The sequence below is a fragment of the Mytilus edulis genome, chromosome 11, assembly GCF_963676685.1.
Source record: "Mytilus edulis chromosome 11, xbMytEdul2.2, whole genome shotgun sequence".
In the NCBI taxonomy this organism is placed as follows: Eukaryota; Metazoa; Mollusca; class Bivalvia; order Mytilida; family Mytilidae; genus Mytilus; species Mytilus edulis.
Window position 1 is genome coordinate 34,631,354 of NC_092354.1, and position 13,540 is coordinate 34,644,893.

Genomic DNA, 13,540 nt, shown 5'->3' on the forward strand with positions numbered 1-13,540 from the left:
TTATGTTCTTTCAATAGACTTTGTCTGATTATTCAATAAATTCAAAATGAAAGATTGTTACATCTTCATAGATTTTGATTAAAACTACACCAAAAAGACTAAATTTCAATTTTTTGCCAAACAAGAAAACTATTAAAAATGGTGAATTTTCAATGAAATTTATAGAAAATGCACATGGGTTAGGACTATTTTTTTCAAGTTTGGCAATTTAGCAGTATACTAACTAATACTTTTGTAAAGTTTCAGTTTGGGGAAACTTATATCTATTTTTTTTATTTTATTTTGGAATGTCATAAACGGAATATATATCTGCTTTTTCCATTTCTTACTCAATTTGTTAAATAAATGTACATAAAAATCAATCAAAAGAAACTTCTTTTTTTTATTTATATCCTTAAATACCACTTTAAAGGAAATTACGGTACAGTTTCAGCAAAATAATTTGATTTTACTATTCTCAATAGGATTGGAAGTACAGAGTTACTTCCCCTTTGCTTACTCTCCATTAGAAAGACTTGTTTTACCTTGTTTACATCACTATCATGCATAACAACTTTGGTCAGAGAAATATTTGTTTTTAAAATGATATAAATGGATGAGAACATTTGCACATTTCATTTCTATGAAAGATCACCAATATGTGATGAAGTTGGTAAACATCTAAACTTTGAAAGTTTAAGTACAGTTGATCAACTGATAATACAGTCCGATATCGGAGTTTTTTGGGGTCCTGCTACCTCAAAAAATTACAGTATCTGCCCTTCTCATGTTAAGCTTTTTAAAGACAAACACAAATCAAGACTGAGAAGGTATGCATGCAATGTACCAACCTTTTTTGCATCAGAACATGATCATGAAAAACAAAAAACTAAAAGCAAACTTGGCCAGGCAATTCGTGGTGACAGAAGAGTACCATCAGACCAAATGAGAACAATCTACAATGAGTTTGGAGTTGTGATACCCATAGGAACATGTAAGTTTGAATTAGTTAGAGTTATAGAACATATATAAAATTTCATGACATGAATATATATATTTATTTTTATTTTTATTTTTTTTTTTTTGGGGGGGGGGGTGTTTACAGGCATACATGTAGCAGGGGCAGGGGCAGGGGAAACTTTTCCATTTGTGGTAGGGGTGGTGATTTGCTTGCAATTACAAATGTACATTTATATTTAGCCGTCAATATATTGCATAAAAAAGGCCAAATTTAGCTTCAGCATATGTATAAATAAAGCAAAAATTTATTTGTATACATGTACCCGTTATTTGTACAATAGAGGGCTGATTACAGGATAAATTAATTTAATAATATACATGTTCATTGTTCATGTTTTAATTATTTATGTATCTCATTTGCATGTATGTTCTTTTAATCAAATAATTCTTTCCTGCAGTATGAATCTATGATACTAATATACCATCCTAAATTGCCTAATTTGGGAAATCCAATGTACCATCTAGATACCAATCTTTTTGTTGAATTTGAGAAAATATGACAATATTGATTTATACCTTAGACATGCATGATTGGCTGCTGATACATAATTGCACTTGAGTGATTTATCTATATCCAATCATTATATTGATTGAAAGAAGACTCAATCTCTCATCTAATGTATAGATTAGATATTTTAAATGTACATGTAATTATACAAATGTATGTTCTAAAATATGCTGGATGCACAATTTTAAATACAACATCACTGCTGAAGTTATAATCTGTTAATAAATTGAAATTAAAATGAATAATACTATATTAATTTAACCTTCATCATGTTCATACATTGTCTGTACCGGCTACTACATACTTTGTATTATTGCATAGCAATATAATATTTCCCACAGAAAGTAACAAAAAGTAAGCGTGCAATAAATTCTAATATTGCACTAATGCAATAATTTTTCGAAATTCATGACGTCATTAACGACAAAATCTTAGTTTCAACCAATTTTTACTTTCAAATATTATATATTGCTATACAATAAAAGAGTTATTGCATGAATATTGTGGAATATTGTCCTTCATACAAACATAAATTGCACTCGCAAGCTCATGCAATACAAAATTCTACTCAGGACAATATTCCACAATATTCATGCAATAACTCTATATTATTGAATTATGATATATCAAAAAAATACTAATTGTAGAAGTTGAACATATTGAAATTTATGTTACAATGTATTCATGTAAACAACTATCAATTGCATTACAGGTATTTGCAGAGTATGTAGAAGAAAATGGTTAGGACAAAAGGGCAATGAAGAAAAATGTAATGATGTTATTTGTGGTCCACCATGTACAGATTTGGAAGAAGATGATTTTATAGAAAACATTGTATGTAGATTTTTAAATGAATATTTAAATGCCAGTTTTTACAAAAATTACAATATACATGTACATACATTTGTACATACATGCAATATTAAGATCATACCATGTCCATGTGAAAATATGATCTGCCAATGAGACAAATATTTATCATATGATAAACAAACAATCCATAACATTGAGCAAAACCCATATATGTATCTTTCATGTCTTTTGATTGGAAATTAACAGTGTATTGCTTTCAATATATGTAGGTATAAACAACAGTATTTCTGGTATTAATTACTTGTAATATCCAATATGTACATGTACATGTATTATATATATATATATTATCAACAGAGTGCAATGTTATGAATGTAATATGATAATTGGTAAAATTCATATGTCAAAGGGTCATAAATTTCATCTTCTGGTTAAGAACTATAAAACCTGTGTTCTGATTTTTTTACCTACATGTAATACAATTAGTGATCACAAGTTGCTGACATCTAAATATGATATACCATGAAACAGGGTAAAATATCAGAACATGAAAAATGGGTTGTGTAAAAATATTTTATTCTGGAATCATCAGGTAAAAGACATATTTGATTTCAAATAAGATTTTTGAAGGTTATTCACTTAATCTCCTTTACTTTTGAAATATTTACATGATTTATACATTATTAAATCACATGTCTGTATTTGCATAACATTTGTGTCAGTTTGTTAGTCTCTACTGTGTTTTGAATATTATATTATATCATCTACATGTCAGCTTGTATACTTTCATTTAGGCACAGCTGAAATGGGATTCAGATGAAATGGATGAATTAAATGTGAACTTAAAGGACATGGAACATGTTGAAAGTCTACCAACCCTCAGCCAAACTACATCTACATGTATAACTGAAGATTCAAGTCAAAACAGTCAGATTTCAGATTCATCCCTAGTACAAACTGATAAGCTGTCTAACTTGAACATATTTTTACAACAGTCAGGTGTTAGTCCTGTCAAACACATGCAAGGTTCATTCTTATCTAGTGAAAGAACACAAAGGAGATATTTACAAAAAGCCAATGATTGCCTTGCAGTAGTAATTGAAGCAATTTGTCCTAAAGAAAAAGAGGCCTTTATGGAAAAATTTGTAGAAAGTCTTTGTAAAAGTACAGCAGTTGAAAATAATCAATCATCTAGATCATGTGGAGTGAATGTTTCAATACTAAAAGAAATCTATGACCGAGCAGAAACCTGGACTTTCAGAAGGCAGATTTTATCAATTTTGGCTTTTGAACACACGTACAGCCAAATGAAACAGGTAAAGTACACGTAAAAATTATTACATAAAATTGAAAATGGAAATTGGGAATGTGTCAAAGAGACAACAACCCGACCATAGAACAGACAACCACAGAAAGTCACCAACATTAATACTAACATTCCACTGAGCATGAAGCTTAATTTATGTATAAGAATGTAGCCTTAACATTCATCTTAGACTAAATAAAAAGTATGTGTGGTTTCAGTTACATCTGAAAAAAAGTTAGGGTAGGTAGGTAGAAATTTTATTTTTTATTTTATGTCTTTTTTTTTAACATTGAGTCTATGGGAGCAACATTCTGACTTTAACAGTGCTTAATGAAAAATGACAATAAAATCTTTTGGGTAGGCTATTTTTAAGCCGAAAAAGTAGGGACGGTAGGGTTACTGGAACCACACATATATTTTTATTTGGCCTTAGGTACTCAAACTTTATAGAGATAGAAGAACATATGCCATGATGTGGTATGATTGCCAATTTAACAACTCTCAACCAGAGATTAAATGACATAGAAGTTAGCAACTACAGGAATACTACAGTATTCAATAATGAGCAAAACTCATATAGCAAATTAAGCTATACAACATGGAGGCTATTATTTTTGTTGTTTGAATCATTTTATAAATGTACTGTTATACATAAAAACTACAGTAAATTCAAAGTTTTTTCCCCTTTTTTAGATGATACCTGGTTTAACCTCATACAGGTATTATGCAGCAAAAAAACACATTTCTGAAGTTGGATGTGGCCTGCCTATTCAAGAAATGAAACAGACGAGAGAAAAAATTGACCCATGTCAATTAGAACCATTTCTTGACTTCATTACGTCATCACACATTATCAAAGACCTGCCATTCGGTGAAAGGAAACTGAAACTTTCTACTGGGGAGATTATTTCTACACCAAATGTGATCAGGGCTATTGCTCCAACAAGTATCATCAGACAGTACAAGCAGTTTTGTGAAGATGAAGAAATCAGACCATTGGGTTGGTATTTAAATAAGTACTGTTAAGATCATTGTGCAATTAATATTGCAATTGATGAACTTAATGCATATATAAACATGATTAATTCATGTAATTAGATAAAAATATTTATATCAAAATTTAAGAAATATTAGTTTTGATTGTTTGATTGCTTTCATATAATTTTGAATGTAAAGCACTATCAAAATCACAATGTTTCAATTCATAAATGTAATTTTTATTTATGTTCTTCAACAATGAAATAGAAACCACATGTACATTGTTTCTTGTATTATTCCTAGTTTTTACAATTGCTTGTTATTCATAAGACAAAATTATATTCATGAAAATCAGAAAATGTGGTCTGCTTGCCAATAACAAGAATAAGAGATGTAAAAATAAGCAACTATATGTATATTTGTGTTACTGTATGGCTTTCAACAATGAAAAAAAATTGTTGTTCTGATAAACATGTTATGTATACATTTATATCAACTGGAACAATATCAAGTGACATACTTCCTGTGTTTCAATATTTTAAATCACCCATGCAACTCATCTACAGCAGGAATTTTCAAGTTCTAAATTACTTGGTATTTGCTGCTTCTCTGCTAAACATGTGGCATTAAGGAGTAAGAACAAAGACTGGTCAGCTCAGAGTCAGAATAATGTGTACAAGTAATGTGACAAGTTTTCTTGCAGACTGTTACCTTGTGACTAGCATGTTTAAAATCTGGCTCAACGTGTGGGTCTTACACAATGCAGGGTTCTTATTCTTAATTCATTAACATGATAAACATACAAACTGTTTAATGATTGCTCAAATAACATGTTCAAAATTCTGAATAATAATGAAATTTTTTTTTTCAGGCACAAGTACAATGTATAAGATTCTAGAAGAGTGTGCCGCTTCTGTTAGACATAGTGTGGAAGGGTTGGACTATTATGTGGCTGAAGGTGGAAGAGCGTTTAGAGATATTGAAGAAATTTTGGAAGGATTTGATTGTGAAGATGAGGATATCAAAAAGATGAAGGCTGATCTTCTTGAAGTTAAAAGATACTTAAAGTCTGATTATAAGGTATTTTATACTACTATAATACATCTCACCTTTGACAACATTTCGTATGACCTTCATCTCTGAACCCAGGTAAAAATAATGGAAATTTAATGACATTGTTGTTTTTTGCTACTTTTTGTATGACCAGAAATTGACATTAACGAATTGATGCAATGGAAATTTTTGGCGTTATCCAATCAAAATGAACTTTACAAATGATGTTGCATTAGAATTGAAATTAGACATTGCCATCAAAGGTCAAATATTGATTGTTTTTACTCTTTGGTTGGGTTGTTGTCTCTTTGACATATTTCCTATTTCAATTCTCAATATTATCACGTGTATAAATAATCTTTTCGTAAGTGATCTCCATAATTTTGATTTTCTTCAGGTACATGTACGAGACATGGCTCAAATTGCAGACCATTGCAGATCATATGCACTGAGTGATATAGACAGTAATTTCAGAAATGACTGTAAACATGAACATACACTTTGTTGTACTCAGTGTCTTTTATTAGAATCTTTTATGGATGATGTTCTAGTTAAAGTCAACAACAAAGAATGGGATCACACAGATCAAGTTATGTTTAAGGTAAAAAAAAAAATGATGGACCTTTTAGTTCAGACTAAAATCAGAAACATGATATCAATATACAATTAAACATTTTATGCAAATCTAAGTTGATTTGAAAAATGAATAGACATTTATTTTGGTAACCATGTGAATTTAGCGCGAACTGAAAATTGTAGCGTTTTTCACCTATTAATTAATTCCTCAAATTTGACTGCAATAAATCAAAATAAGTAAAACCTAGAATAAAGTTGAGTACAGTGTCCTCCCAAGTAACAGTTTTGTTTTCAATAAACCTGTTCTTGTTATTCCTGACACAAAGTGTAAGATCAAAATTTATAATTATTCTTACATTTTTAAGATAGTGTGAGTATTAGTTACATCTAGACTGCTTTATTTGAAAGACAATCACCTTTATTTTCATTAACACAGGTAGAAAAGGCAGTTGATGACATTAAAGAGTGGAAAGGACACATATTACGCTCAAGAAATCAGGAAGAGGCAAGGAGGCATACTCTTGGAATCATAGAAGAAAAAAAAGATGTTATGATAACCATAGACTGGGCAATGAAGTTCTTGCCCCGCAAATTCAGAGAAGGGCAAACAGATTGGTTCGCAAAACGAGGCATAAACTGGCATATCAGTGTTTCACTGATGAAAGGACCATCTGACACATACCAGTCTATCACCCATGTACATGTGTTCTCTTCAACTGTTGCTCAGGATTCATCGGTGACATCTTCTATCATTTCTGATGTTGTCCAAGATTTAATTCAAATGAACCAAGGTCTTTCGAATGTACATTTGTTTTCTGACAATGCAGGCTGCTACAAAAGTACCACTACCATAGCTGCCTTACACAAAACCTTGAAAGGGACAATCAAAACCTATAACTTTTGTGAAGCACAAGATGGGAAAGGTAATATTCATTTTGCTTTCAGCATCATTATCTGTGAAAACTGAAAATGAGTGAAATTGTTATGACAGACTCAATAACCCCTGATGTAATGGAAAATTGACCTGAATTTTTCACCATGAATGCAAAAGTATAACACACAATCTTGATAAATATAGAATAACCATACATTGTCTCGAAATATCAATTATTTGTACAAGGCTTAGAAACAGGTAGAAAGCGAGGCTGTTTCAAGCATTTCTACTTGTTTTTAGCCGATTACAAATAATATTTATATTTCGAGACAATGTATGGTTATTCTTTATATACTGCAACTTTTATAACTATTCTAAATGAAGTATTGAGAGCAAAAACTATCAGTGTTTAATTTAGAGCGGATGACGTAAAATTTCCAGGAACCTGTATCTTTTATTAACGTCATAAATAAGATAACACAGAAACGCATTGTCAACGTCATAAACAAGGCAACATACGGTCGGATACTGTATATCACATATGAATATACAGTCAATGCAATTTGACTGCTCAAATAGCACAGCTGTAGTAACTATAAGAACAGACAGCTGCCAATTCAACATGATGATAAGATATAAAAAAAAGAAGATGCGGTGTGATTGCCAATGAAACAACTCTCCACAAGAGACCAAAATAACACAGAAATTAACATTTATTGTCACTGTTTCATGTGTATGGCCTTCAACAATGAGCAAAGCCCATATGGCAAAGTCACCTGGTCTATAAAAGGCCTTAAAATGACAATGTAAAACAAAAAAAAACAAGAAAACGAACGGCAGTATTTATGTAGACAATGTTTTATATGTATAAAAATTGGGCGATCTTGTTCAATTGTCAACTTTTAAAATAAGATCTCTGTAAGAATGAGCATATCATTAAGTAAGCTATGCCATGCACCAAAATAATGACAATATTTACTAATGTGAATGTCTTGGCTTTTCTTATCAATGTCAGTCCTGAAATAACTCATTACCTGGTATGTTTTTACTTTTGTTTCTGCAGGACCTTGTGATCGTAGAGCATCACATTTAAAGTCGATCATTAAGAGATATGTGAATGAAGGAAATGATGTCGTAACAGCAGAACAGATGAAAAAAGTTTGTATTACATTGTTTGTGGTCCAATATTATATTACAACATAAGATTAACAATTCTAACAAAAATTTTCGAAAATTTCTTAAAATGATTATTGTTAAATTTAATCTATCCTCACCAAAAAGGCATAGATGTCATTCAGTTTTACCTTTTTCATTACATAAATTTGTACATTAGCAAATTGATTTACATTCAATTATTTGAGCATCATAAAGCCATTGAGAAATAATTTGATACTTATAAATTTTGTGACATACCTTTTAGCACACACAAGCAGATTTTTCATATGAATTGTTATTCCTGAGTTATGGTTCTTGGTAATGTAAAAAATAAGAAATTTGAGGTTTCAAAAAAATTATTAACAAATTAAAATTTATTACATTAGCCTGTTCGTAATCAGGTTTGCATGTTATTTAGACTATAAAGTGCTTTCACTAATTTATATCTCTAATTTTGAGGGGGTCTCATTGGGGGGTTCCGATCCCGGATCCCGCTTATTGTTTTGTTAGGTTCCCGTATCCCGCTTACACTATATACGTAAGCAATTCTCATTTTTTTGTCCTTTCCCGGGTCCCGCAAGATTTCATTTACCGTTTTCACGACACAATAATTTGACTTTCACGTGTCACGCTTACAAATAATCGGCAATCCCGCGTCACGCTTAGACCTCAATGAGACCCACATTTGATATCTTGGTTGGGCAAGTTTAAATTTGACCTTTTAAGAAATCCACCTATTTAAGTTAATTTGGTATAAGTCATCAATCTTAAAAGAGTTTTAAATGTAAAATGTATATGGATAATTCCATTTTCCCAGAAGAGGATTATATTTTAGGAGTTGAATCAATAATGGGTTGATATATGATTTGTTTGATTTCAGGCTATTGATTTGAAAAAGAACTTCAACTATAGAGTTAAAGTTGTAACTCCTGTAATTGACCTGGATCCTGTTCAAAATAGCATTAAATCAATACCAGGAATATCACAGTTGCATAATTTCAAATTTGAGGATTCGTGCTTGAGAGTGTGGAAAGCATATGGAATAGGAGCAGGTAAAATACATTAAATGATAATCCAAAAACTATAAACATAAATGTTTTTTTTTCATATATAAAGGACATGCCTGAAATTCTCCTATTTGAATAAATTCTGAAACAGCCTTCAAGAAAAAACAGTTGCTCCATCCAAAATCCCTTATTAAGCAAATTGAAATCAACCCTCATAAAGGAATCATCAATAATTACATAAATTTAATAATGTTTGGTTAGAATTCATTTAGTTTTTGTAGGTGAAAAAAAGTTCAGAAAAGTATAGAAAAATAGCCTTATGATAGGGAACATCAAACACATTTGTGACAATATTAGGTATCCTAACTTGTTTTTTATAATCTCGAATTCATGATGAAATTATCGGAAATATCATTTAAATTGTGGTTTTAAATATAGAAAATTATAAGACCATATGCATGCACTTTTGTTTAATCTTTATTTCAGGGAAATTAATTCCATGGACAGATATCTGTCAAGATATGAATGTTTCCCAGTTGAAAACAGTTCAAAATTGGTTGGAGAAATCTTGCAATGTTTTTTCTTCAGGTAGGATAATGTGTATATAAAAATTGTAATAAAGTATATAAATTTTATGAAAAAAAAAATTGGTGTCGCCGATATATCAGTTAGTGCTTTACTATACAGTATTTTTTTGTCTTCATTATTTAAGACTATATGGTGGCCCTTTATTTGCTTTCATCATCATACTTTGGTCACTAGTGAAAATTTTGTCTCATTGATTTGGAAATCAAATCACGTCTTTGGATTTTATATTGAACAAATTTTGTTAAATAATTTACTTAATGCATTTAACACCTGCATAAATTGTTCATATCATACATTGTATAACACAGATTATTATACCTTACATATATTTCAATCAGTTCTATTGGTTGAAACGTAATCACGTAACATGGAATAATTCAGTTAATTTTCATTCAATTGCAAGGAAGGACGAATAACCCTAAAAATTTGCACTAGCAGAGAATAACCCTATTATTCACCGGTGAATAACCTTTTGAGTTTGTTTATTTGTACTTGAGTTACCTCCCCTGAAAATGACGTCACAGACGTAAATAAACAAAATGGCAGCATTCACGTTACACTAGAAGCCCACCGAAAGATGAGGAAATATGGCATTTGACATAAATAGAACTGAGAGTGCCAGCAGCCGATGAAATCTCTTATAAAGGGTCCTTTTCAGGGCCATCAATATTTTACAAAAAGATTCTACTTTTGTTGTAAATTCCAGAAAAACGAACACAATTGTATTTTCAAATGTCAGTCCGTGTTTTATGTTAAAAAATATAGACTAGTAAATGTTCGAAATGCCCTTCCACTGTTAGTTCGGTATAATTAAACAATTGTGGCCCCTTAGAATCGATGAATATCCAAAAACCCTCAAAAGTTATTTCACTTTGGGCTGCACCCTCAATGAAATAACCTTCTGTTGTTTGACAATTTTGGATATTCACCTCTTCAATGGGCCATAATTGTATATTGTCATAGCTTGGACTTCTCTTGCCTACATTAGTATGGAGCTTTTAAAATTTTCTCTGCAATCAACTTCTCTAAAATTTGGCATGTACATTCTATATTTTTATTGTCTCCTATGTTGAACATTTCATAATTACATTTCAGATGATATGACAGGGGAAGAAGAAGTGGAAGAGTGTGGACCCCCAGCAAAGAAAGCAAAATCTGAAGAAAATATTTACAGTTGTCCTATAGAGGGTTGTGACAGGTCGTTCGAAAGTAATAGTGGTCTGGAACAACACATTATCCTAGGAAATTGTAACTATCAGTTGGAAAAGCAGTCATTGATGGACAGATCAAAATCAGAGTATAGTGTTAAATTGGATAAACTGTATCCAAAAACTGTAAATATTTCATGTTCTACTACTTCTGAAATTGCAAATACAGTAAAAATTGGTTGGGCTCTAAAAATGAAGAAAAAGAAAACGATTTTTAATGTTGAACAAAAACAATTCATGCAAGACCAGTTTGATATAGGCAAACACACTGGCAGGAAGGTTGATCCTTTTGAGGCAGCCAAGTTAATGATGGTGGAAGTGAAAAATGGTGAGAGAAGATTTAAGAAATCTGAATATCTAACTGGCTCCCAGATTTCTGGTTATTTCTCTAGATTGTCTCAAAAGGATAGAAAAATGTGTAAAGAAGACATTACAGTTTCTCAAAATGAAGATGACAAATATAACTTGAAAATGAGTGCAATTAAAAAAATGGAATCCTTGTAAATGAATGTTATAGTTATTATATACAGGGGAAAATTGTTCATTATGCAATATTTTAATTCCTTAGGTTATCATCATGCAAGTTTTTAACAGTGCTATTTTACAAACTTTTAATTAAATGCCTTAAGCTTTTGCTTAAGTATTACTTAGTATATATATGGGCATTTCATGCTTTCTTGGCCCACCTGAAAAGTCATAGACAGAATCATATGAATAATGTATAAGACAGATGAATTTTTTGTTAAACATTTTAGATAAATGTAAATGTCATATCAAATGTTTGGTCACTTTGACCTACACTTTACACATAAATAATCTAGGAAATTTGTTGTCAAAGATTTTAAAGTAAATACAAGTTAGAATTTGTTTAATGTATATGTAAGTGGTACATTGTTAGCTCTTTGTGCAGATAATAAAATCATCATATACTCTTCAAACTTGTATGGTTGTTTTCACTAATCAAACTCTTTTATGAGTTTGATAGAAATGATAAAGAGAGTCCAGTTATCAAGATGGAGACTTGTTGAATGCCTGATGTATATTATATGGGATTTGATGTATTTGAGTTTGACTATTCTACTTGAAATGTTCTAGAGTTGTGCCATGGTCTAAGGTAGTTGCTTGAATAATGCAAAATATTAAAAAAAATCTGATAAAATTTTCATTTGATATTTTCAGGGGGTGTTGAGGGCATACCGATTACCCCTGACCTCACCAACCCCGACATAATCTGCCAATAATGATGTTATTTGATTTAGCAAACCACATGGTGATGAAAACCAGTTCAAGTATTTCTACTAGATAATGTTATCACTTGAACCAATCAAATATCCCTTACTTATGTAAATTTGTAAAAGGGTACGTCATGAACACTTTACTATGGTTTCAAGTTTCAAGTTTCAAGTTTCAAGTTTCAAGTTTTTTATTTCTCAAGACCCTTAACCAGGGTATGTGAACAAATACAATTGAATACAATTTAACACAATATAACAAAATAGGTTGATTAAATGAACAAGTTAACATATATACATGATATACATTTCCAAATATATGGAAGACGAACATATTATATAAACAGTAACTTCAATCATTTTACTAAAGAAAGTATGATTTTACAAAATTTTGCAGCTTTGAATATTACATTATAATTGTCTGAGTTAAACAAAGCATGAAATTTATCAACATTTGGATTTGTAGTGAATTCTTTTGGCAATAACATTTTCCTCTCGTTTTTGAAATAAGAACATTGGAATAAATAATGAAATTCATCACCTAATGAGTTACAGTCACAAATATCACAAATTCTATCATCTCTTGCTATTCCCCAAAACCTGCCCTTTTCAACTGGCAGTTTATTATTAACACATCTAAAATTACATAAAGATTTCCTTAAATCTGTAGGAAGTTCTATTAAATATTTTTCAAAACAATGCTTTCTTTTAAAAATTCTATAATTGAGACATTTAGGTGATTCATACACAGTAGCACACCATTTCTGCTTAAATTGGTCACATAACCTTTGCTTTACAATCTTAGCTAGGTTGACAGATTTAGACACATTTTGAGTTAACCAATATTCAGAACAACCACATTCATTTAGAGTATTTTCAACACAACGTATCCATTCTGAATGGTACATATTTCTGTTATGCATGGTGTATAACAATTTATACAAAATAGATGAAATCTTATCTTGCTTACTACACATGAATCTTTTCCATAGACCAATCATCCTACTTTTAATAAATACATCAATAGGATATCTACCTAGTTCTCCATATATAATACAATTTGGAGTTGACTTCTTAACATTTAAAATAATCTTATAAAATTGTAAGAATAAAGATTCAACAGTATTATTGTTACTATAACCCCACACTTCACACCCATATAACAATATAGGTGCTACCATTGTGTCAAACATTTGTAATTGCAAATCAATAGGCAATCCTAGACTTCTACATTTTCTTAACA

General features: G+C 30.6%; 1 protein-coding gene across 1 annotated transcript; it reads left to right on the top strand.

The window, feature by feature from the left end:
- Positions 1–920: 920 nt before the first annotated feature.
- Positions 921–12,015, top strand: LOC139495505 (uncharacterized). Its single transcript, XM_071283773.1, has 9 exons — positions 921–973; positions 2,220–2,341; positions 3,115–3,636; positions 4,320–4,626; positions 5,476–5,684; positions 6,055–6,258; positions 9,143–9,314; positions 9,756–9,857; positions 10,953–12,015. The coding sequence occupies exons 1-9, from the start codon at positions 925–927 to the stop codon at positions 11,567–11,569; spliced, it is 2,304 nt and encodes a 767-aa protein (XP_071139874.1). The 5' UTR covers positions 921–924; the 3' UTR covers positions 11,570–12,015.
- Positions 12,016–13,540: the final 1,525 nt, after the last annotated feature.